The sequence below is a fragment of the Haliotis rubra genome, unplaced genomic scaffold, assembly GCF_003918875.1.
Source record: "Haliotis rubra isolate DU_JTF1 unplaced genomic scaffold, ASM391887v1 Scf478, whole genome shotgun sequence".
In the NCBI taxonomy this organism is placed as follows: Eukaryota; Metazoa; Mollusca; class Gastropoda; order Lepetellida; family Haliotidae; genus Haliotis; species Haliotis rubra.
In genome coordinates, this window is record NW_025767166.1 from 754,288 (window position 1) to 777,981 (window position 23,694).

Below are 23,694 nucleotides of genomic sequence, written 5' to 3' on the forward strand. Positions count from 1 at the left end.
AAATATCTGAGCTTATTGTAAGGATGGTTCCTAGGTTTCAGCATGTCATCGCATCTCGTGGATCCCATACCTGATTTTGGCAGGTGTTGCTTATTTATCAATGGCTCGTTCCATGATTTGCGAAAAAATTGATTGGTGCCATGAAAACCATTTGTATGGTTACTCTTGTATCAAGTGCATAAGGTTAGAATAAAGTGGCTGTCAGCCTAGACAAAGGTTGCCATCCCATGTTATTATGTGTCCAGTTTTAAATGGATACAATTTCAAATAATAAATCTACGTTTAAGTAAAGTTGTGAATTTTTGTGATCCTTATCAAAGTTTGAGTAATATAAAAATAAACAACCACACAAGATCAAGTATTAAGAATACACTTCAATGTAACACACAGGTTTATGTCTATATTCGTATAAAGCTATTAAGTGGGTGTGGCAGCAGTAATGAGAAACATGCCCTACAAAATGTCTCTGTGCAATCTTGAATGTCAAGCATTACACTGCCGTATGATTTGAAACAGAAACATGCGAGTTCCTGAATCCAGAATAGTGTTGGAAGCCGGCAGGAATTCTCCGGGTACGTTGTCACTTGATAAGAAAGGAAGATGAATGTTACATCGAACGAACGTGAATCGGTGCAGCCAGTCTTCTGGAAACAGTCCCATCCCGAAACCTCGAGAACGATCAATTCTGTCATGTTTGCTAATAACCAAGCGAGGTAACTACTCCTGTTTAAATCACGCCACTGCCTTTCAGATTTCACAGCCTTTCATGTAATGATCCTTAGGTACACATATTCCAATGAAATTTCACACTGAAATCCACGCTTCCTTCTACATGTTGATTTGTAACACTACATATCAAATTCAAATGTTATAAAAAACATATTCCAAACTGTGAAACGGATACAAAATAACCACAGGAAATATGTATCCTGCAGAACGCAATTTGTGAAGGAATTTGCTAGCCCTGGTCTCGTTTCACACTGAATACAGAATCTTCTTAATTCATCAAACGTAAGTGTCTTTTGAACGTTCAAGCACTTTCACGATTTGCTGCAATGGTATTGAAAACAGTTTAAACATACAACCAAAACTACAATTATCAACACATGGAGAGCACAGCAGAATGTCAAATACTGTTGTTATGGTGGAAGTCGATCGAGGATCAACACTTCACATCTCTAGTTGTGTAAATGTCATCTTCTGAAACAGATTTTCTCGCTCCTCTGTTCACGAGTAAGTGGTACACGTCTTCATGATCGAAACACGTAGCTAACATGGCTGGGGTCATCCCGTTCTGTCCCATACTTTTGATGTCCGCAATGTAATGTGAAAGGACATGCTTGACCATCTCTAACAGGCCCCCGATACAGGCCAAATGGAGGATGTTGTTACCATGGTGATCCAATAGCCCCACAGTGCCACCTACACTCACAAGAAGGTCAAGGACATCTCTGTGTCCCCTCATTGCCGCCAACATCAGGGGCGTCCTCCCGTGCTCTCCCCTGCTGTTCACGTCCACTATGTTCTCAGAGACAATGAAGTTCACAATCTTCACGTTTCTTCCAAAACAGGCAAGGTGAAGTATGTTGTTTCCGTCGTCATCCACTAGTGCCATAACGGCTCCTTTGTTGACAAGCAAATCAAACACCTCGTGATGTCCCTTTGTTGCCGCCAACATCAGCGGCGTCCGTCCACTCTGTTCTCTACTGTTGACGTCGATGATGTCGTGTGAGAGGATATCCTTCACTATCGTCATATGCTGCCCAATACAAGCCAGATGAAGGATGTTGTTGCCGTCACCATCCACTAGTGACACAGCGCATCCTTTACTCAGAAGGAGATCAAAGACCTCTTTATGCCCAGTCTTTGCTGCAACCATCAATGGTGTTCTCCCGCAATGTCCTCTACTGTTGATGCTCACAAAGTCCTTCTTAATGACATGCTTCACTATCTTCACATGCCCACCTATACAGGCCACGTGAAGGATGTTGTTACCGTCGTCATCTGGCAGTGACACGTCACATCCTTTACTGACCAGGAGGTCCAGCACGTCTCTGTGGCCCTTGTAGGCTGCCTTCAGAACTGGTGTCCTCCCGCGGTGCCTGCTGTTGATGTCAACTCGACCCTCAAACAGGAGTTGTCTCACCTTGTCGAATTTTCCCAGCCTGCAGGCATCATGGAGGGCAGTGTCATCACGTGATGCATCTCGAGGAGAAGCCATGTTTGCTGTAATAGAATATGTTATTTTATTTCCGAAACTGATGTCTGAGCAAGATCAAGTGATGTCTCCTTCGAGAAATCGCTACAACAAAACGCATAACAATGCATTGCAGATCATTATGACGTCATCAAATAGCATGACGTCACTATCAAGTAAGTGAGTGAGTGACGCTGTATACGGCATCTAGTGTTATCAGATCAATATCACGACTGGTGACCACGTAATGGGAACCGAACTTTTGTCTGCGGTGTGATCACAGAAATCTTATATAAGATTTTAATAATTCTCCAGTGTTGTTTCAGATGCCTCGTTATTTGAACCGGCGTTCATTCTAAAATCTACAAAGGTTCAAATGTGAAATTTCTTTACACAACCAGTAAGGACCAGAAGGTTTTCTTGAGTTTTGAATTGTCCAGGCAGGTTTATGGATTGTTCAGGAAATGACGGTCAGGTTCATATGTGAAAATAACTCTTTAGTAATTTACTTTGAAGTGTTAATTCCAATCAGACTCGCTCACAATATCATTTTCCCGTTTGTAACAAACATCAGACAAGCACTGAACTGAGGACTTTTGCTTTTCATGATATATTTCAAATTTGAGAATTTGCATTTAAAGACAAAATTTGGCCTTCTTTCACATGTAGTTAATTTTAATAAATTAATTTATGTTTCTCACCGACATAGACAACCACTTAAATGAATGTCTGTGTTATACTGAACAGTACTGTGTTCTCTTAAGTGGAGGGAACGTGTCAATATATTGTATTACCATAGCAATGCCTTTATGATGTCGTTACGAAGGTGCTGGTGCCATTCTGTTTGATGGGCCGAAGCTCTGTCAGCATGATATGACCTACACTATTGCAGGCAACACTCCAACACTAAACACTTTCACCGCCAAGACTGGGAGGATGATACCTCTTCTAGCCGCCTGACCCACGTTATGTCTTGTACAACTAAGTAATGCAAAAACAAGTGAAATACATACCAACTCAACCAGGATCCCAAAACCTTCCACGACCGAACTCCAAGACTTGGACTTAATGTTTCAGTCGCCAAACAGTTATACGTTCCTTTAGATCATGTAGTTCTGACATTCATCTGCAACCATTCGGTGCAGAATGTATTCAGAAAAGAACGGCCGAGTGAGCGTGTGTGTTTAAGGTCACCCTCTACCAGTGTATGAACAGACGTATATTTGTTTATTGTAAACGCACGCAGGTTCACGCATTCAATAAGTGCACGCACTGTACAGAACAAACGCAGGATATATACACGTACTTTTAATGCACATGGCTCTTTAATGGTTCTATCCAAAACTTGGCGAGTTAATTAACTCATATATAATACTTGAATGTCAGCTACAAGAGACAACAAACCCGGAGACATGATCAATTGAATTGCTAACTGTACTTTCCGGAGAGGCAGTGCAGTGGAAGTGTGTCTAATCCCTTGGGATGGCTTCACCTGTAGGTTGTATTGTGACATTCCCAGTGGTGGTTGCCATGGAGACGACAAACACAATCCGTTAGCAAAAGCCCCAGGTCCCGCTTCAAGACTTACAGCTCATGACGTAGCCTACCGTCTTTTCATTATTCCAGTGAATATTGACCATCTTTGCAAGAACATGTTTGTGCACTCAATAAAAATGATAATAATCTAATCTTTGTGTAGCGTGTCCGTAAATAAAATGCTTTTAAACTCGGGCTGTTTAATGTATGTGAAAACATTTTCCCTTATTTCTTCATATCATTATGAGTGGGTGAGTGAATATGGTTTTAAGCCGCTTTTACTCCAGCAATATCACGACGGGGGGACATCACAAATGTTCTCCATATAGAGTACCTGTGTGCGGAATGGAACCCGGGCTTTCGGTGTGACGAGCAAATGCTTCAACCACTAGGCTACCCCACCGCCCATACATAATTACGAAACTCGCCCCTAATATGTAATATGTTTTGGTTTGGGTGTTTTTTTACGCCGCACTCAGCAATATTCCAGCTATATAACAGCGGTCTGTAAATAATCGAGTCTGGACCAGACAATCCAGAGATGAACAGCCTTAACATCGATCTACGCAATTGGGTTGTGTCAGCCAAGTAAGCGATCCTGATCACCCGATCCCGTTAGTCGGCTCTTACGACAAGCATGGTTACTTAAGGTCAATTCTAACCCGGATCTTCATGAGTAATGTAATATGTCACATACAGAAAGATGTAGACAACATGCATAGACAACATACATGACACATTGTCATGAAAACCAACCTAAATTAAAATTCAAGCATGAAGATCAGTTCTAACCGGACCTTCACGGGTAATGTAATACACAGAACGATAAGGACAACATACATAGAGAAAACGCATGACACATTTTAAAAAATATACTTTTTTTTATTCTTTATCACGACGTTTCAAGCAAGCTGACCACCGACCCCGTTCACCTCATGAAGGAGAATTTTATTTCTAATAAGAAATAAGAAATTGTTTTCTACGAAAACGTGTCATGTATTCATGATTGTCAAACTTCTAAGTGCTTTTCAAGAACGTCATGTCCAGTGAGTGAGTGAGTTTAGTTTTACGCGGCTTTTAGCAATATTCCAGCAACATCACGGCGGTGGAACACCAGAAATGGGCTTCACACATTGTACCCATGTGGGTAATCAACCGGTGTCTTCAGCGTGACGAGTGAACGCTTTAACCACTGGGCTACCCCACCGCCCCCGTCATGTCGAGGGTATATAACACTGGCAAAGCGTTGCTGTACAGCTTATGTTGCACATGCTCTGTCACAACCTATATATAACCGTTTACACAGCTAGCTGTAGAACACTCAACAATGTGCTCCCATTATGCTGTCAGTGGTGTATTGATAAATCGATAGCGTTCATTGAGTCACGTATGCATATATCCCCGCCTTCTTGGTAACGTTAACGTCTCTCACCTAAGTTGAGCTAGTCTGACAAGCGGTAATATAAGCTGAGTGATGAGTACGATTAAACACAGGGGTTCTGAGTAATTTGAATAAATATACTATTCATACTTTGCTAAGGATCAAATCATGGATTCAACAGAAAACTATGATGTGGGTCAAATTGGATTTAAATATCTACGCTTACTGTTAGTATGTATCCTAGGTTTCAGTTCAGATCCCATGCCTGATATTGCCAGGTGTACTTGTCAGTGACTCGTTCCATGATTTGCAAAATGGTTGATTGGTGCCATGAAAACCATTTTTATGGCTACTCATGCATCAAGTGCATAAGGTTAGATTCAGTGGCTGTTTGCCTGAAGAGGGTTTACCATATTATTGTTTATACAGTTTTAAATGGATACAATTTCAAATTATGAATCTACGTTTAAGTAAAGTTGTGAATTTTTGTGATCCTTAGCAAAGTGTGAGTAGTATACATGCTCTTCTCAGTCGTGACTTACTTTCCATTATATAACAAGCATGTGTTCAACATACACCGGTTGGCATTGGCAACGTTGTGTGTTGTCTCTATACCTGGCTGTTAGTACCGCGTTTGTCTGGGATACGTGACTGCTACTTAATCGGACCGTGACAATGTCACGTTACACGTCACCTTCCAGTACGATCATGAAGTAAACACCTTGTATAATGAACGGGAGTCTTACTAGAGAGTTATGTGACGGGTGACAGGGACGAACTACTACACAAACCCACTTGGTTGTTGACTAGTCATCACCACACACATGTTGCTGTTTGTGCCAAAAGCTTGCATGACATCCCGAATCGTTACCATATGTAGCTGGCACTTCTACTTAAGGCATCATGACATGACATTCGCTGGAGTCTATACACATGAATAATGCACTGGACCGAATTCGTTCAACACAGATCACAACAATGAGTTAAAGAGACGAAACTTTAATGCAAGTATAAGAAGTGTAAACGGTAAACATCACGACAACTGACTTAGTGACTGAGTTTGGTTTTACGCCGCTTTTGATATAAATAATATTTATTCATTATTAAATGAACGGATTGGTAAACAGGCTATAAGCCTATAAAAATACCTCTCCGAATACAATGCGATGTGAAACATTTTATATACATTCATCATTACAGACAAGAGAACACACCATTTGAGGAGTAAAAGACTTAATGAAAAAGACAGTAGTATAATTAATCAATTAGGTAAAAATCGTTTTGTTAAGGTAAAATAGTCATGTACAGATTTTACAATATTTTCATTGATTTCGTCAGAATATGAGTAACTTCCACAGAGTACATATTGAATATCAAAACCATTTATGTAACAGAAACACTTTGATCGAATTGTATTAAAATTTGGACAGATAAATAGAAAATGAATGGCATCTTCATAATGATGGCCACAAGTGCAAGTAGTCGTATTTTGAAGAAAACGGTCAAATTTATGTGCGTTAAAGTCACTACAGTCGAGTCTTAACTTACAATGAATTATTTGATTAAATCTATTACCAGTGTTTCTGAAGACATGATGTACGTTGGATGAGACAGTTCGATCAAAGTGTTTCTTGAACATGGCAACGGAATCTATGTTTCTTATATCATTATCTAACTTGTTCCACTCCATCACAGAGGATGGTAATAAAGATTTTTTATATGTTTCCGTACGACATAATGGTACTTGAAGCATATTACTAGATCTAGATCCATATGTGGATACAAAGGATATGTTTATTGGAATTAGATCTGATAAATACTTTGGAGTTTTATTATAGAACATTTTATGAAATACATACATTTGGTGATTTTTTCGACGTTCCCTTAATGATGAAAAAACAGTTTCATGGTAGATTTTGGAATGACAAACTCCTCTAACTGATCCACATATGGTTCTTAAAGCATCTAAGTGAAGTTTTTCTAACAATAACTCTTGAGTTTGTGTACAGTTATTCCAAATATAATCACAAAAGTCAAAAAGTGGTAAAACAAATGAACTATACAGGGTTTGGAGGGTTTTCCTCTGAAGGCGGTATTTCTGACTTCTTAAACAATTGATCATAGGACTGACTCAGTTTTATTGGGATTAAAGTTTACTTTCCATGTCTGGGCCCATTTAGCTATTATTTCTAAATCATCGTTTAACATATTGGAAGATACCATAGGGTCATCAATTATCACATATAAGGATTTATCATCGGCAAATAATTTAATATTACTCTGTATATCTTCAACAATATCATTGATATAAACCAAAAAGAGTGAAGGTCCTAGGACTGATCCCTGAGGCACGCCAGCTTCAATTGATTTAACATTTGACTTATACCCATTTATTACTGTAAACTGTTTTCTATTATTTAGATAACTTTCAAACCATAATAAAAGAGATCCGCGAATTCCACTAGCCCATAACTTATGCAAAAGACCCTTGTGCCAAACCCTATCAAACGCTTTACTTATATCGTAGAATACAGCGCGTACCTCCTTGCCACTATCCATCGCCTTAGCTATATAGTCATACAAATGAGTGAGCTGGTATGATGTAGAATCACCAGTCGTGAAACCTGACTGTAATGAAGTAATAGTTCCATTATCTAGAAACACATATTTAAAAACACCTTTCTCAAATACTTTTGAAAGACAACTAGTAAGTGAAACCGGTCGATAATTAGTATAATCATGAACATTATTTTTCTTATAAATTGGAACAACGGATGAACATTTCCATATATCTGGAAATTGAGAAGAGGACAAAGAAATATCAAACAATTTTCCACGTTAATATCAGAATATACATTAACATCATCAGAAGAACTGTTAACCGCTGCCATACTCACGAAGTAGTCATTAAAAACATTTGCTTTCTCAATATCATCTTCATAAACAACACCATTGTGTTCAATGTGTGGAAATACCTTAGCTTTATCTGTTTTCTTAAGATAATGTTTAACAATCCGCCACCAAGATTTACTACCATGTTAGGTATTGACAACATTATCAAGCTTTTCAACATACAATGACTTACTTTTACGTATCTCTGAGATAAGCTTATTTCGACTTTTTCTAAATTTATCCCAATCATTAGGCAAGTTACTACGTGTAGTCTTTCTATGAATTCTATTTTTCTTACGCATAAGTTTTCTTATAAATCCGTTCATCCACGGAGCATAATTTGGACGAATCACAACAGTTTTATTTGGAATATTTGATTTACATAAGTCTGTTAATGTATTAACAAATTTTGAAGCAATGGCATCAACATCATCATTTTGTGTAAGAAAATCCCAATTAACATCAGCCACATTTTGACGAAAGGAAATAATATCAATATTATCGTAATTATAAATGAATCTTGAATAGGCTTCGTTCATCTGTTTGATAGATTTCAGCGACATGCTAACTGAACAATGGTTGCGTCATGCCATAAATTGTCTTAATACGTTCAATGTTAGGATCTATTCTATTCAACGAACTAACCACAAAATAACTTAAAAACGCACCTGCCCAAACGTCGAGCAACAGACTCTGCAGGCGGACCCCAACAGATGCAGAATGTTCAGATTAGTGTTAATTAACTATCGCAACATATGGGTGTTCTGACAAATGTCACTTCTCCCTGTTAGAATGACCAGTCACAGGGAATACAGAATAGACTAAGTGTTTTCACCGGATAATGCACATGGATAAATATGAGCAGTTACTGGAGAGTCCCGTGAAAAAGTTCTGGTACACAGGATTTACATGAAAGTTCGGAGTGACTCTGCAACATGAGTTACGATCCTAAGTGTTGTCACCGGATAATGCACATGGATAAATATGAGCAGTTACTGGAGAGTCCCGTGAAAAAGGTCTGGTACACAGGATCTACATGAAAGTTCGGAGTGACTCTGCAACATGAGTTACGATCTAAGTGTTGTCACCGGATAATGCACATGGATTAATATGAGCAGTTACTGGAGAGTCCCGTGAAAAAGGTCTGGTACACAGGATCTACATGAAAGTTCGGAGTGACTCTGCAACATTAATTTACGATCCTAACAAAGCTGTAGTGATGTGAGTTTTTTTTAACGTTTCAACAAGAGCCCACATTTTGCATTACCTGTTCGTGGTGAATTCCAGCATGTAAGAGTATGCACACGGATTGCCCTGGAATCTGTTGATCCGAAGGTATCACTGACAGCACCTCCATACGATTTCACGTCCTGGATAGTGGGACAACAGAAGACATACTTTTCTTTTGGATATAAAATCTCTACAGCATCTGAATGATGAAAAACTTGTATGGTCATCACGTAAGGTAGGTACATTTATCCTTTTGTCCAATGCTTGTCGAGGTTCACTGGATAGGCAACCCAGGATGATTGTGATTCTCGAGGGTCCCGAGTCTCCAGCACGTGGGATACACCCACCAGTCTCACGCGAGTGTAACAGCTTTCTCTGTACAGGATTGCTCGCTGTTTCTTCAGTTTGGGGGGCAAATCCGTACGGACAGATACCCCTTTACCTTTCAATGTTTTTCCCGCGTCGAGGACATAATCTCTGTCGGGGATGTACAGAAATGATGAAATGATAGGAGGGGGTGTATTTGGAGTTGAGTCGTTCTCAAACGGCTTGCGTGGTAGGCGATGAACCGCTTTGAAGTAAATGTTATCCACCCTTTGCTCGGAAAAGTTAAGCATATTAACCAGAAAGTTTCTGATGACTCTCTCAGAGTTCCCCTGTGGTTCAGATTTTAGACCATATATCAACAGGTTAGATTTTCTATCGTGGATTTCTTTAAGCACGAGTCTATTCTCAAACAATTCCGCTTGCTCCGAAAGTGCTTGCTTTAATTGTGAGACCTGTTGGCGCAAGTCGTTCACTTCGTCCTGCTGAATGGACACTGCATTTTCGATATCGTTAACTCTCGTAGTCACTTTCTGTATTTCACCTTTAATGTCTTTTGTAGAGTTAACTAGGTCAGCACGGAGTTCTACAATAAATTTGGAGACTATTTCTTCGGATTTAACAACAATTTCCTCCACCTCGTCTGCACGCGTTTTCGGAGGCATGGCAATGTTAATATCTACTCACTTTTGCACTGTTTTTGTGGGATATTTACTTGTATCGCTGTACTCAATGGTTGGATTGTATCCGTAGTCTTCAAATATGTTGTCCTATGGTATATTAACTTGAGAATTCTTCATAGATTATTTGGATTAAAAAAAAACATTAGCGCGCCTGGCCAGAGCTCTTTACGAGTACGTCTTGTCGCTGTGCGTGCGCATCCGGAATTATAGTTAACGATAGTGCCTAGGTACCTGTAGTTGCCACAAATAGCTGCAACATTGCTGATGGGGTATTAAGCAATATTTACTCACTCACTCAGGTAACAGTTTCAATTTTTAACGTTTTCATTTTCAATTTCTACATTTTTGATAGCGGCGTCTGGTTTTGATATAGAATTCCTCAAATCAGTATTAAGTTCAGCCAGATATGGGATAAAAAAGGAGAAAATTTCTTTGTAGACGCATTTAACAGTGTAAATGGTCTCCCAATCAATAAACATTGATAATATTGATAATAAGGCCACCCCACACCGATATTATTACCCCGGATAACCAAAGCTTCCCGTTAGGCGCTAGAAGGTTCATATATATATAGTAACATGACTTATCCCACCCCGTAGCCATACAGCAGTGTTTCATTCATCAAGTTGGAGTAACAGGTACAAATACACGAGAAGTGGAAATAAGCAGCACGTTAACATCAACAGGAAATGGATAACAGGTAGCTCACAGAGAGCACAATTGTGCCACCTTCAAGATATGGAGTTTGATTGTGTCAGTACCCACGCCACTGTTGCCAGAAACTATAGATGCCTCGTCTAAGCTTCTCTGCCCCAAATTTTGTTTCATCTGGCAGTGGTTGTATAAACCTTATCACTCATCTCACTTCGATATCTTTCGAAGGCCTATGCCACTGTCCGCAGAAGCTACAGATTCAGTTCTGCCCAAATTACTTTTCTTGGTAGTAGAAGCTATGGATGTCTGATCCGTTACTGTGCTGTCGAAAATACTTGCCAAGCGCAGAACTTTGCTTGTGTCACTAATTTGGCCACTGTCGGCTGGAGCTTCAGACACCTGGTACTTTGCCTTTTTGCCAAAAACATTTTTTGTCAGACGTCGCAGAATGCTGGGGTTAATACCTAAGGCATCATCGTCAGAAGGCACAGATAGCCGGTTGATAACTGTTCTGTCAGGAGTTCTCATGTATGGACTTTCCGCACTGCCATCAGCAGGTACAAGTGACGGCACATCGCTGTTAGAAACGCTTGTCTTGTTCAAATGGTTATTTGTGTCAGGACCCAGGACACCGTCAGCAGCAGCTACTGATGCCCCAGCCAATGGCGTCGTTTCTGTCTGCATCTTGAAATAGATACGAAGAGCAAGTTGTTTCATGGATTTGGTTGGTTGGATGTTTAACAGACATATTCTAGCTATTTGGCGGCGGTCTGTAAATAATGGAGTGTGGACCAGACAATCCAGCGATCAAACACAACTGGGATTCAATGACATGTGTCAATTAAGTCATTGAGTCTGACCACCCGATCCCGTTAGTCAAGTCGATAAGTATGGGTTGTTGAGGACCAATTCTAGCCCGGACCTTCACTAGTTCACTTCCCGGAACATGGAAGGTCCCACAACATGCTATGAATACGATGCTAGTTGCACTAAAGCTACTGCTTGCATGATATTATATATGGCGGCGGACTGTAAATAATCGAATTCGGACCATGCAATTCGGTGATTGACATCATGAGCATCGATATACGCGCATCAACCAAGTCAGAGAGCCTGACCACCCGAGCCCGCCCCTCACGACAAGCATTTGTTGCTTAAGACCCATTGCAACCCGAATCTTCACGGGTATGTTAGGTATACCAATAAGGACGATATCTACCTGTCGGGAAGGCAAACTTCTTTCATTGAGTCGCCTGGCATCTGTAATGTACAAGTGAACATTATGTAAAGTGTGTACTGTCTATGCTTGACAAGTTGTCTGTTTTATGAATGTAACATTCCACAAGTTGGTGAGTCCAAAATGAAGAATACGACTTAATGGATAACAACTTCTTGAGTATTACATAGAGCGACGTGTAGATGTAGATGATAACATCAACATATGAGTTGTTATTCATATAGTAGTATGCATCATTATAAGCATTCAAATAGGAAATTGATCCCAATCCCAATCCAAGAATAATATGTAACAACGCCAGAATTGATCATATCCACGATTTGATTCGATTGATTTGATTGCTTTTGAAAGAAACCAAATGCAGTGGACTCTGTATAATCCGACATCTCAATAATCTGACAATCTGTGAATTCCGACATATTTTTGGGTCCCGGCAGCATTCTTCTATGTTAGCATCATTTAAACATTGAATTATCCGACATCTGCACATTAAAAATTCCGACTTAATTTTCTTGAATGGGCTGAGAAAAGGGTTCAATTAATTTTGTGAGATCATTTACCAATGAGTCAGTGGTGTCAGCAATAAATAGCTTGCCACACTGTAGACCATTACCGATGCAAAATGGAAACTCCACCACTAAAGAGACAAAGAAGGGATCTGACTCTTGAAAAGAAGATTCAACGCGATCTGTTTGATTGGCATTTTAGAAGTTGTTTGATAACAAGCCGGCATCGAATGAAAACTCTACTCCAAGCCAATTGCAGGAACACCTCCAAACAACAAACACCCAAAGAAGTTGTTTACAAGATCAGCTGTGACTGTGGTTAGGCCTATGTTGGTGAAACCTCAAGCCCCATAAAACTCAGAATTAAATTATCACCTAGCATCAACCAAGAAGTTAGACCGTAAATCAGCTATCTCTGAACACATAATCAACTGTCATAATCACAACATTGAATGGGACAATGTGGAAATAGGACTTCACCAAAAGAAAACTGGCAGAAGCAGTTTAGACACGACTTTTTTGTTACAATATATATACTTTTCACGGTTAGTTTGCTCTTTCCACCAAGTGAAATCTGTTTGTAAAACTAGCAATTCTTTTATTCTTTTATTTTTCTGGTTCGGGCAAACAGTCGATCCAAATCAATATAAACAGTGTTAACCTTCTTATACTAAACTTCAAGTTTCAAACTATTCTTGCCGAAAAAAACCAGATTGAAATTGCTTATAATTGTGTGTCGTTAGGTTTTTATGACTTGAACAATGGTGATACTTATAAAATTCGTTCACAAGAACTTTAAGATGAAGCAGATTATTATCGGTTTTGGAGTAGTAACTAAATCCTCAATACAAACTCACATGAAATTACAGTGTTAACACATATCGCCAAATACCTGGTTCCTGGTCAGGATGCTCGGATGGTGACTGTGTGGATCCGGTGATGTAGCAAATCATGTCATCCTCCGACTCATAAGGTGTAGAGCCAGTTGATGTTCCAGCGTCACTGTCGGACATGGTTGCTTATATAACTATACACAAATGTCAAATGCTGTTCTACTTGAGTTATTAGTTTAGACTGTCATAGATTGAACAGCTACTTCCCAACAGTTTAAGTATGAAAATGAGAGTGCATGATCTGTAATCTTCGAAGCCATTCAGAACGATTCATTCGACGAACATTTTTCGTGTTTGTCGCACCGCTATCTGTGACATGATATGTTCTGGGTCCTTCCTTGTCGTAGAACACAACTCCCCGACAATAACGAATGGCAACTTCCAATACAACTAAGCCAGCATCCAGCCTGGGGACGGTGTGGAATGTAATATCGATCAAGTTCCTTGGTCCTTCTATAAACTTTCTGTCAAGATCCAAGACACAGATGTCAGTTTTCAGCTTCTTGTAAATGTGTTCTCTCAGAGACTCTTGTGATATGTCCAACTTAAAACCAGTGTATTCCGGTTGCTTAGTTGTATATCCTTCTTTCGTTGTTAGTCTTGATTCGCTAACACCCAAGAAGTATGACCCCCCACCAACAACCTTGGACATAGATGTAATGTTGTCCTTGAGCTTCAATTTGTTCCATATGTAGTCAGTCAACTGTTTAGCATCTCCCTTAATGCTTGTGACTTCCTTCGTGGTCTTGAATGTTTTCAGCTGTATATGTCGGTTCTCGTGAAGGTCCTGGACGTTATCTGGTAGTTCTGCAGTAGGGAGGATACGTGCTTGAGTTTCTGTTTTTCTCAGCAACACCTGTATGTTTGATGAGTTGATGCTAAGATTCTCACTGTCATTACTTGCTTTTGTGTTGAAATCAACAGTACATACACTCTCAACTTTCCCAACGTTTATCTGAACAAAGTCCGTGATATCTTCAAATGTTTCAATCTGACACAAACATTTACGTTCATAGACGTCAGTATAGAGTTCACCGTTTTCAAGTAACCCTGTCAACTCCTTTCTGACGGCCTCGTCAAAGTACTCCAGACACCGGTCTTCCTGGGACGTCCCTTGTACGTGGACTAGCAACACTCCTCCACCACTGTTACGTAATGCTGACGCTGCTTTGGCGACTTGATCCGCAAATGTCTTCTTTCCTGTTTTCTTTGCTTCTTCTCCTTGTCTTCTCTTGCCACCCTCCGTTAGAATCTTATATTCGGTGTGAACTGGTAAAAGTTTGTTGACTGGTTCACGGTTCTCCTTCTCTGTGTATCTGTTCCGTACTTGAGTACATCTGGAACACTCATCTGTAATACAAAAAAGTGTAACTGAAACAGTTGCATCTTCAAATTTGGCTTTACGTCGGGTCACCTTGCCAATGGTATCATAAGATCATTGGCAACATAAGGTGTAGGGCTCCGTTTCACAAAGCTATCGTAGCTCTAAGGTGGTCGTAACTCTTATACTGTAGTGAGCGAGTGAGTGAGTTTAGTTTTACGCTGCACTCAGCAATATTCCAGCTATATGGCGGCGGTCTGTAAATAATCGAGTCTGGACCAGACAATCCAGTGATCAACAGCATGAGCACCGATCTGCGCATTTGGGAACCGATGACATGTGTCAACCAAGCCATCGAGTCTGACGACCCGATCCCGTTAGTCGCCTCTTACGACAAGCATGGGTTACTGAAGGTTCATGCTAACCAGGACCTTCACGGATATCCTATACTGTAACATAGACTTAGGACAGTCGTAGCGCTACGATAGCTTTGTACACCGAGGCCCAGTTCTGTTACCTTAACATCTGTCTCTTCGTGATATCCGCACATTCATCATATAATGCAGTGGCTTAGGTCTGATTTTGAAGTTGATCGTTACACGCCGGACTATAGCATGAAACTTTGCTGGGGAATACCATGATAACACTTTTTTTGGGGGGGTGCCGGATTTTTTTTGCCTTATGTTTTGGAAATCTCTTTGATAAACGCTTATATTTAATGTTATGCTTAATTGGTGATAAATTAATCAATTTAATCACAAAAGCATGAGGTTATTATCATGATATAAGCTTAATGTACATCGGAAGTTACAATGGGTTTTTCATATTCATGGACTCTCAAGGGGTGAGTGAGTGTGTTTAGTTTTACGCTCCACTTAGCAATATTCAAGCTATATGGCGGCGGCCTGTAAATAATCGAGTCTGGACCAGACAATCCAGTGATCAGCAGCATGAGCGTCGATCTGCGCAATTGGGAACCGATGACGTGTCAACCTCCAGGTAGGAAGTTCTATGATTTTGTTAGCACGATTACATTTGAATTTCAAATTTAAATAGAGTTATATTTAGTCACACAGGTTATACCCCCTTGATTATCACTAATCAAATCATTGAATTTGATATTTACTATTCGTTGATTGGTTCATTTGGTATCGTATGATTTGATATAATGACGGCACACAGAAATCGATCGAGTCATCTGCCCAATCGCATGACTTGATTTAATGAGCATGAGCTTGAGGAGTCTTCGGGTTTCATTCCTGATATTGTGAGAATTCTTCATAAATACGGTTTGCATCAGCACCTAGAGTCTTATGTACAAACAGGACAGCAGATTGCGTGGAGACAGAGATTAGTGGATTCAGGCCCACATGAGTTTTACCAGATCCACCCGAACCTGTGTGTGCACCATGCCTGGGTGACTGCGGAGAAGAAACCAGCCTGTAGAGCGGCAGCTAACTTTGTAAACCTGAGAACCAGGGTGATAGTGACTTGTGCCTGTGGTCTGTTTTACACAGATATTCTTATCCATATTCTCCAGTACCTCGATTAAGGAGAACCAGGGTGATAGTGACTTGTGCCACAGGTGTGGTCTGTTTTACACAGATATTCTTACCCATATTCTCCAGTACCTCGATTAAGGAGAACCAGGGTGATAGTGACTTGTGCCACAGGTGTGGTCTGTTTTACACAGATATTCTTACCCATATTCTCCAGAACTGTGATTAAGGAGAACCAGGGTGATAGTGACTTGAACATAGGTGTGGTCTGTTTTACACAGATATTATTACCCATATTCTCCAGTACTGTGATTACTTGACTGGTCTCCGCGATGAACTGTGGTGTGAGATTATAGGTATTGGTAATGTGGAATTCACCGTGAATCTCCACAAATTTAATGATTGGGATTTCACACTGCGCATGTTATCCTGTGTGACTAGCTTTTATCAGTGCACAGAGATCTGTTGGTGTCACATAAATATGAGAACTGTTCCATGAACGCCGAGATCTGGTACTGACTGTGCATATGCCCTATATCATGATGCCCTTGTACTCTTCACACTGGAGGAAATAAATATTATGTTATATAGATACGGTGATTGGTCCAAATTGATCCCGTGATGTTGGCCCTACGCCTACGTGGAATTATAATGAGGCTGGACAAGTCGTGTCCGATAGGTGCTAAGTCATGACGCCGGAAGCGCCATCCCTTCTCAACTTCGAGGATGACAAAACTCCCATAGACTTAACATAGACCGGAAGTTTTACCACTACTAAATATAAGTTCGTCATGGAATTAATCGGGATATGTAGTAATTGCTCAATTGTTTTACAAAATGTTTGCAAAATATGTCCGTCTTTTTTATTACAATAACACTTCCAAACATCTCCCAGTGACTAAAAGTGTTCAGACTGCAAAAACAACGGAAATCAATGTACGTCTTTATATGATTATTTATGCTTCCTGCGCTTGAGGCTGTTCCTGCAACAGTACTACTGTTACTTTACCCTCGTAAAACTTCACTCGGAAAATCAAACACAATTATGATAGTTTGTTAAGTATATAAACATACTGCAGGTGGTAGTGTTGGACTGCCTTGAATCAAGTGGAATTCTCCAACATTCTGAAGGAATTCTGTTGAACTGGGTTTAAATGAAGCAAACACATCGACCCGTCAACGAGGCATGGTGCTCTAGTGTACTTTGAAAACCGCAGACTTGGAGTCTCTAGTTTCAAGAGGAGGGATGATGAAACTCAATCATACAACCATGGCTTTTCAAACCCTTCTCAAAAATCAAAACGTACACTAGAAGTTGATTATGCAGACGATGATGTGAGTCATAGAACAAAACCAGTGGAGTATTGGCCACGATTCTTGGTGATGAAAACACCTGATGAGACACCAATCAAATTGAACCCTTTTGCGGTTGCTTTATGTATTTATGGATGTTAAAACTATCAAACGTCTGAGGTCTGGATCAATACTTATTGAATGTGCAAGGTGACAGCAAGCCACAACCTAATGTCAGTACAGGAATTTGTTTGAATTTCTGTGTCAGTATCTCCTCACAGATCCTTGAACACCAGCAAAGGCATCATAAGAGATCGTGATCGACTCTTTGATGACATGTCAGAGTTGGATATAGTTTCAGAAATACATGATCAAGAGGTTACCTTTGTGAAAAGATTTACTAGGCGACAAGGCAATGAAACGTTCAAACGTTATTTTCCTTTTCATCTCCAACAGCACTAAAATCAGTTAAAGCAGGGTATTGCAACATGCATGTTGAAATATACATCCCTAACCCATTAATACTCTTTAAATGTCAGAAGTTTGGTCATGGGTCTAATTTCTGCAAAAACAAAATCACTTTTGCACACTGTAGCGAAACTTCCCAGAGGATTGTAACAGTGATGTTTAAGAGTGTCAGAATTGTTCTGGAGCGCACTCATCATCGAGTAAAGCCTGCTCAGTATGGAAACAAATGGAAATATGTAAGATAAAGTGTACAAAACATATTTCATTCACTGAAGCAAAGAAACTGGTATCCACTACAGACCAGACTGAAACGTATACTTCTGTTACCAAAACTCCAACAGTTTCCTCAGCAACTGTTCAGTGTCAAACAGATTTGACATGGATAAATTCTATTAATCCTGAACCCCACTGTCCATCTGATTCCTTTACTCAGACTGCTGATCCCTTCCCAGCTGAACAGATTTCTGATTCTTCACAAACTACTTCTGTGACACCACCTCAAAGATCAGGATCACAAAATGACTCCTCAACAAAATCACAATCTAGGAAAGAAAGGAATGACTTAGCAAGGCATAAAACTGACTTATCGTCTCGCAACAAACAGGCTGACATGGTATCAAAAGGATCAAATGATCCTATGAAACTTCATAACAAGTTTGGATCACTGGAATGGATGGATGTTTCAGAAAACATCCCTCACAGGACAACAAGTTTATCGCCTAAAAAACATTGGCGAGCCAGATCTCCAGTCAACCCGCCAAAGAGATGAATAGTTCTCAGTCATTGATTCAATGGAATTGTAGAGAATTATAAATAACTTTTAATGATTTACAATTACTGGTCCAAGACTATAACCCAACAGCTTTCTGTCTGCAGGAAACATATTTGAAGCAGACAGACAAAATTACCATACGTCAGTACAACTCATATCATTGCTTTTCTCCTCCTGGTGATAGGGCCACTGGAGGTTCTTCTATCTTGGTGAGGGAGGGAGTGATCCACAGCCCTGTCAAACTGAGCAGCAATCTTCAGGCAGTTGCATTAAATATGGTGTTTACATTGTGTTCTTTGTATGTTCCGTCTTCTTTCGTTCTTAAGCAATCTGATTTTCAGTCATTGTATCATCAATTACCAAAACCATGTGTCATCATGGGTGATCTGAATGGCCACAACCCGCTCTGGGGTGGTACTCAAATTCTAAAGGCAAGGTCATAGAGGAATATATTACCAATAATGATTTATGTATTTCTAATGATTCCTATACATATTTACACCCTACTAGAGGCACATATTCCTCACATGATTTGTCAGTAACAGATTCAAGACTGCTCAACGAATTCGAATGGTCAGTCCATCACGACCTTTGTGGATGTGACCATTTACAAAGTTTACTTTCACTCGTTCATCCAGCTGATACTCCAACTTCATCAAGATATAATTTTACAAAGGCAAATTGGTCTTTATTTGAGACATTATGCCAACCTACAAGTACACCTAAGACCCAGAATTGCATCTAGCAGGCACTCCAATTAAAAATGTAAAGGAAGCTAAAGTTCTGGGAAATATATTTGACCAACATCTTACTTTCTTACCACATATTAAATCTCTGAGGGCTAAATGTCTGAAGGCACTTGATTTATTAAAGGTTGTTTCAAACTCCAAGTGGGGAGGGGACCAGTTAACCCGCCTTCACTTATATAGATCACTTGTCCGTTCTAAACTCGACTATGGCTCCATCATTTATGGTGGAGCCTGCAAAAGTAATCCTAAATCATTGGATTCTGTTCACCACCAAGGTGTCAGACTTGTTTGGATCTTTTCGAACTTCTATTGAAAGTATTTATGTAGAGGCTGATGAGCCATCTCTAAAACAACGCCGCACAAAATTATCCTTACAATATATCACAAAACTATATTCTAAACAGTCTAACCCTGCAATTAACTGTGTTTTTAATCCTCTTCATGAGGACCTGTATAGCAAGAAGTCTGCTCTTATTCCGCCACTAGGAATAAGAATTAAACCTTTCATGCTGGCATTGAGTTGGATGATATTTCTCTTTTGCGCATACTTTCTTCTCCTCCTTTGCAGTTAGTGAGACCAGAAGTTGACCTATCACTCACAACATTAAAAAAAATCTGAAACTAATGAATTACAATATAAACAAGAATTTAATGAATTAAAAAGTAAATACAATACATACAAGTCCTTATTTACAGATGGGTCCAAGGATCGCGGCAGAGAGGCTTGTGCCACTGTCATTGGATCCAGAACAATAACAGCTCTATTATTTTCTCCAGTATATTGTGTATTGTCCAAATAATGCTATTAGTTTTAACTTTACATGCTAGTTTTAATTCTAACTCCAATAGTCTAGTTGTTTTACTGTCCCTTGACGATAGATGTTATAATACATACATTACTTAATCTTTCGTAACTGACCTCATTGATATACAATCAACCAGGATAGATAGTCACATCGGCAATATTTCAGCCATGTTGTGACGTAAAAAGTTATAAAGTAACAATAAACACAATTACATTATAAAACACCTGTCGACAAAGGACAGTAGAAAATGACTAGATTATCAAAAGAATACATTTAAGACTAGTTATTAAATCTAAAATACTATGACACCCTAAATATAAACAATACATAATATATTCAGACTCTCTTTCATGCCTTCATGCTGTTAAAATGTGTCTTCTCAACATACACTTTTAATTGAAATACTAGAATTATTCAACGATCTGGCTACTGGTCAGTGCAACATCGTCCTCTATGTTGGCATTTCTGGTAACACAATGGCTGATCTTGCTGCTAAGGCAGCACTCAACAAATCTGTAACACCACTACTGATCCCATATTCCGATTTCAAAGCTGTCGTTAGATCTTATATCCGTGATCTAATGCAAAAGAGGTGGGACACCCAAGTAGGTATCAATAAATTGGATGCAATAAAACCAGTTATCGGTTACACCTACTTGGGTTGTCAGTCCAGATTTGAAGATGTCATAGGTCATTATGCGACGATGTCGTATTGGCCACACTATATATACTCATGAATACCTGTTAAAAGGTGAGGATCCTCCGTTTTGTATCCCTTGTGATGAAAGAATCACGGCCAAGCATGCCCTGCTTGACTGCATAGATTTTCCCATCACAAGGGATAAATATGTCAGCGTTAAAACTGTTAAGGATATTTTTGATAATGTTAATCATCATTGTATTATCGAGTTTTTAAAAGAAATAGAATTGCTTGATAAACGTTTTGAAGGGGGTTGAAGTATCATAAACTTATTGTCCTCCTCAGAGGGTACGTCAGTCCCACAACTTCAAAGTCAATTTTGCTCTACCAAACTTTTAATCGTAGTATGTTTGTTGCTTTTAATAATGGCTAAACCTCCGTACAATCGCCAGCGGCTGTAGGGATGGTGTAGATCCAGCTAGGGTCCATGCGGGTAGTAAAAGTACTGTAAATCCCCATCGAGCTATATGGACCTATGGTGATCTCCCTTCAGTTGTTGGCGATCTATACTCTGTCTTTATATATTGGACAAAAATAGTTTGGGATATACGTAAATTTTGAAATTATGAATAATGATCTATTTATTCATTGACACACTGGTAAAATATCAATCATAAAAATACCAATATCCCTAACTTATTTTGTCCAGTATATTGTGTATTGTCCAAATAATGCTATTAGTTTTAACTTTACATGCTAGTTTTAATTCTAACTTCAATAGTCTAGTTGTTTTACTGTCCTTTGACGATAGGTGTTATAATACATACATATTGTTTATAAACATCCAATTTCTTCTCCTCACGATATGGCTGAAAACTTGCCAATCTGACGTTAACTTTTAACTCACTCACTCACATGTGTTTACGACATTCTATGTTAAACGTCACTAACCTTCACCTCCTGCAGGGGAGCTCATCATTCCACATCATCCTAGTTTAAACATCAAGGCGTAACCAATTCAGACGTGAAATATTCTCAGTCATATGACATGTGTGCACATACTTTAAACATGTGACCTTATCTGTACCTTGTTGCATGTGACACTGCTGATATATTTGATCATTACAAACAACACGTGATACATGATTACTTAATCTTTCGTAACTGACCTCATTGATATACAATCAACCAGGATAGATAGTCACATCGGCAATATTTCAGCCATGTTGTGACGTAAAAAGTTATAAAGTAACAATAAACACAATTGCATTATAAAACACCTGTCGACAAAGGACAGTAGAAATGACTAGATTATCAAAAGAATACATTTAAGACTAGTAATTAAATCTAAAATACTTTAACTATAAATGACAACACAATATACAAACCGGCTATAGAGTCGCCAACAACTAAAGGTAGATAACCATATCCGGGACCATTGGGACTTACAGTACATTTGCTTCCTGCATGGACCCCAGCTGGATTAACACCATCCCTCAGTTTAGACACATCCACACATTAAAAATACACACATTCTACGATTAACAGAGTGGAAAGTTCAATTTACTTTGAATGTTTTGGGACTTACGTACCACCAGGAACCTTGAAGCTGATCATCTGATCCCGTCACGCTCCATACGACAAACGTGAACTGATGAAGACTTTTCTTTTATGCACCAGGAACCATAGTTCAGCTGCAGTAAATTCACCCCATACAGTATATCTGGTGACAGTGTCAGTACAGTTCATTTGGATATACACGTATTGGTTCGAATCCCATACCCACCCTGATTATGGTTACTGGGTTGTCAACACTACAACACTCTTCCCCTGCTACCATTGGTCTCACGGCTTTAAAGTCTACAGACCCTTTTTGTTAAAGGTAAAACGTACAAAAACAAAATAGACTACACTGTACACAGTTTCAAAATGGTTAGACTGACTGACTGACTGACTGACTGACTGACTGACTGACTGTTTCACGCCGCTTTTAGCAATATTCCAGCAACATCACGGCGGGGGACACCATAAATGGGCTTCACACATTGTGCCCATGTGGGGATTCGAACCCCGGTCTTCGGCGTGACGAGCGAACGCTTTAACCATTAGGCTACCCCACCGCCCCATCCCTGAAAGAAGCATCTGCGTGTGCTTGTTTTTTGGCCGGTGGATCGACATCCTGTACAAATCGCTACATTGCGAAACATGAAAGGGTGAAGGTCATTTCAAAGTTCCGCCACACCACTAGGCTTTCTACAAAAATCAATTAGCAAACAAGTTATTACTTGTGAAAGACTGGTGGTGACATTCCTATGTGCAAACCGTTGATATACCAGGAAGTGAAACTGTTAGTTATCGTAACATGATGGATCATGGATGATTCCCTAACGTTAATAAAGAATACAATTATGGGGAATGATTCCATTTGTAAAAATATATTGACAGATAATTTACAGAAGGCCACAAAGGAGTGTAAATATTTGAAACTGCCGTCCCGATACAATAACAACCGGCGCCGGGCCTCCGGGCCAGCGATTATTTCGAACGCTAGTCTCACCTGCATCAGGATCCACCATCAGCACTGTTCTGTCCTATGTTGGTATAATGTACCAC

General features: G+C 39.6%; 2 protein-coding genes across 3 annotated transcripts; both read right to left on the reverse strand.

Moving 5' to 3' along the window:
* Positions 1-1,162: 1,162 nt before the first annotated feature.
* Positions 1,163-2,221, reverse strand: LOC124290903 (ankyrin repeat domain-containing protein 27-like). The gene has a single exon (XM_046727744.1). It carries the CDS (start codon positions 2,219-2,221, stop codon positions 1,163-1,165), a length of 1,059 nt encoding a protein of 352 aa, XP_046583700.1.
* A 5,304-nt stretch (positions 2,222-7,525) lies between these two features.
* Positions 7,526-22,133, reverse strand: LOC124290933. Of its 2 annotated transcripts, none has more exons than XM_046727781.1 (4): positions 22,033-22,133; positions 13,533-14,883; positions 12,117-12,157; positions 7,526-11,581 (listed from the first exon to the last, which is right to left on the reverse strand). In XM_046727781.1, exons 2-4 carry the CDS (start codon positions 13,651-13,653, stop codon positions 11,105-11,107), a joined length of 639 nt encoding a protein of 212 aa, XP_046583737.1. In that variant the 5' UTR covers positions 13,654-14,883; positions 22,033-22,133; the 3' UTR covers positions 7,526-11,104. Both variants share the same exon structure in this region; 1 of them encodes a protein (XP_046583737.1).
* Between the last annotated feature and the right edge of the window lie 1,561 nt (positions 22,134-23,694).

Bases quoted from the DNA above. Each gene is read 5' to 3' on its own strand.
- LOC124290903 (XM_046727744.1), bottom strand. From the start codon at position 2,221: ATGGCTTCTCCTCGAGATGCATCACGTGATGACACTGCCCTCCATGAT.
- LOC124290933 (XM_046727781.1), bottom strand. From the start codon at position 13,653: ATGTCCGACAGTGACGCTGGAACATCAACTGGCTCTACACCTTATGAG. The intron at 12,158-13,532 runs GTATTTGGCGAT...TGTACATTACAG, and splicing joins GCATCCTGACCAGGAACCAG to ATGCCAGGCGACTCAATGAA. The intron at 11,582-12,116 runs GTAGATATCGTC...ATCTATTTCAAG, and splicing joins GAAGTTTGCCTTCCCGACAG to ATGCAGACAGAAACGACGCC.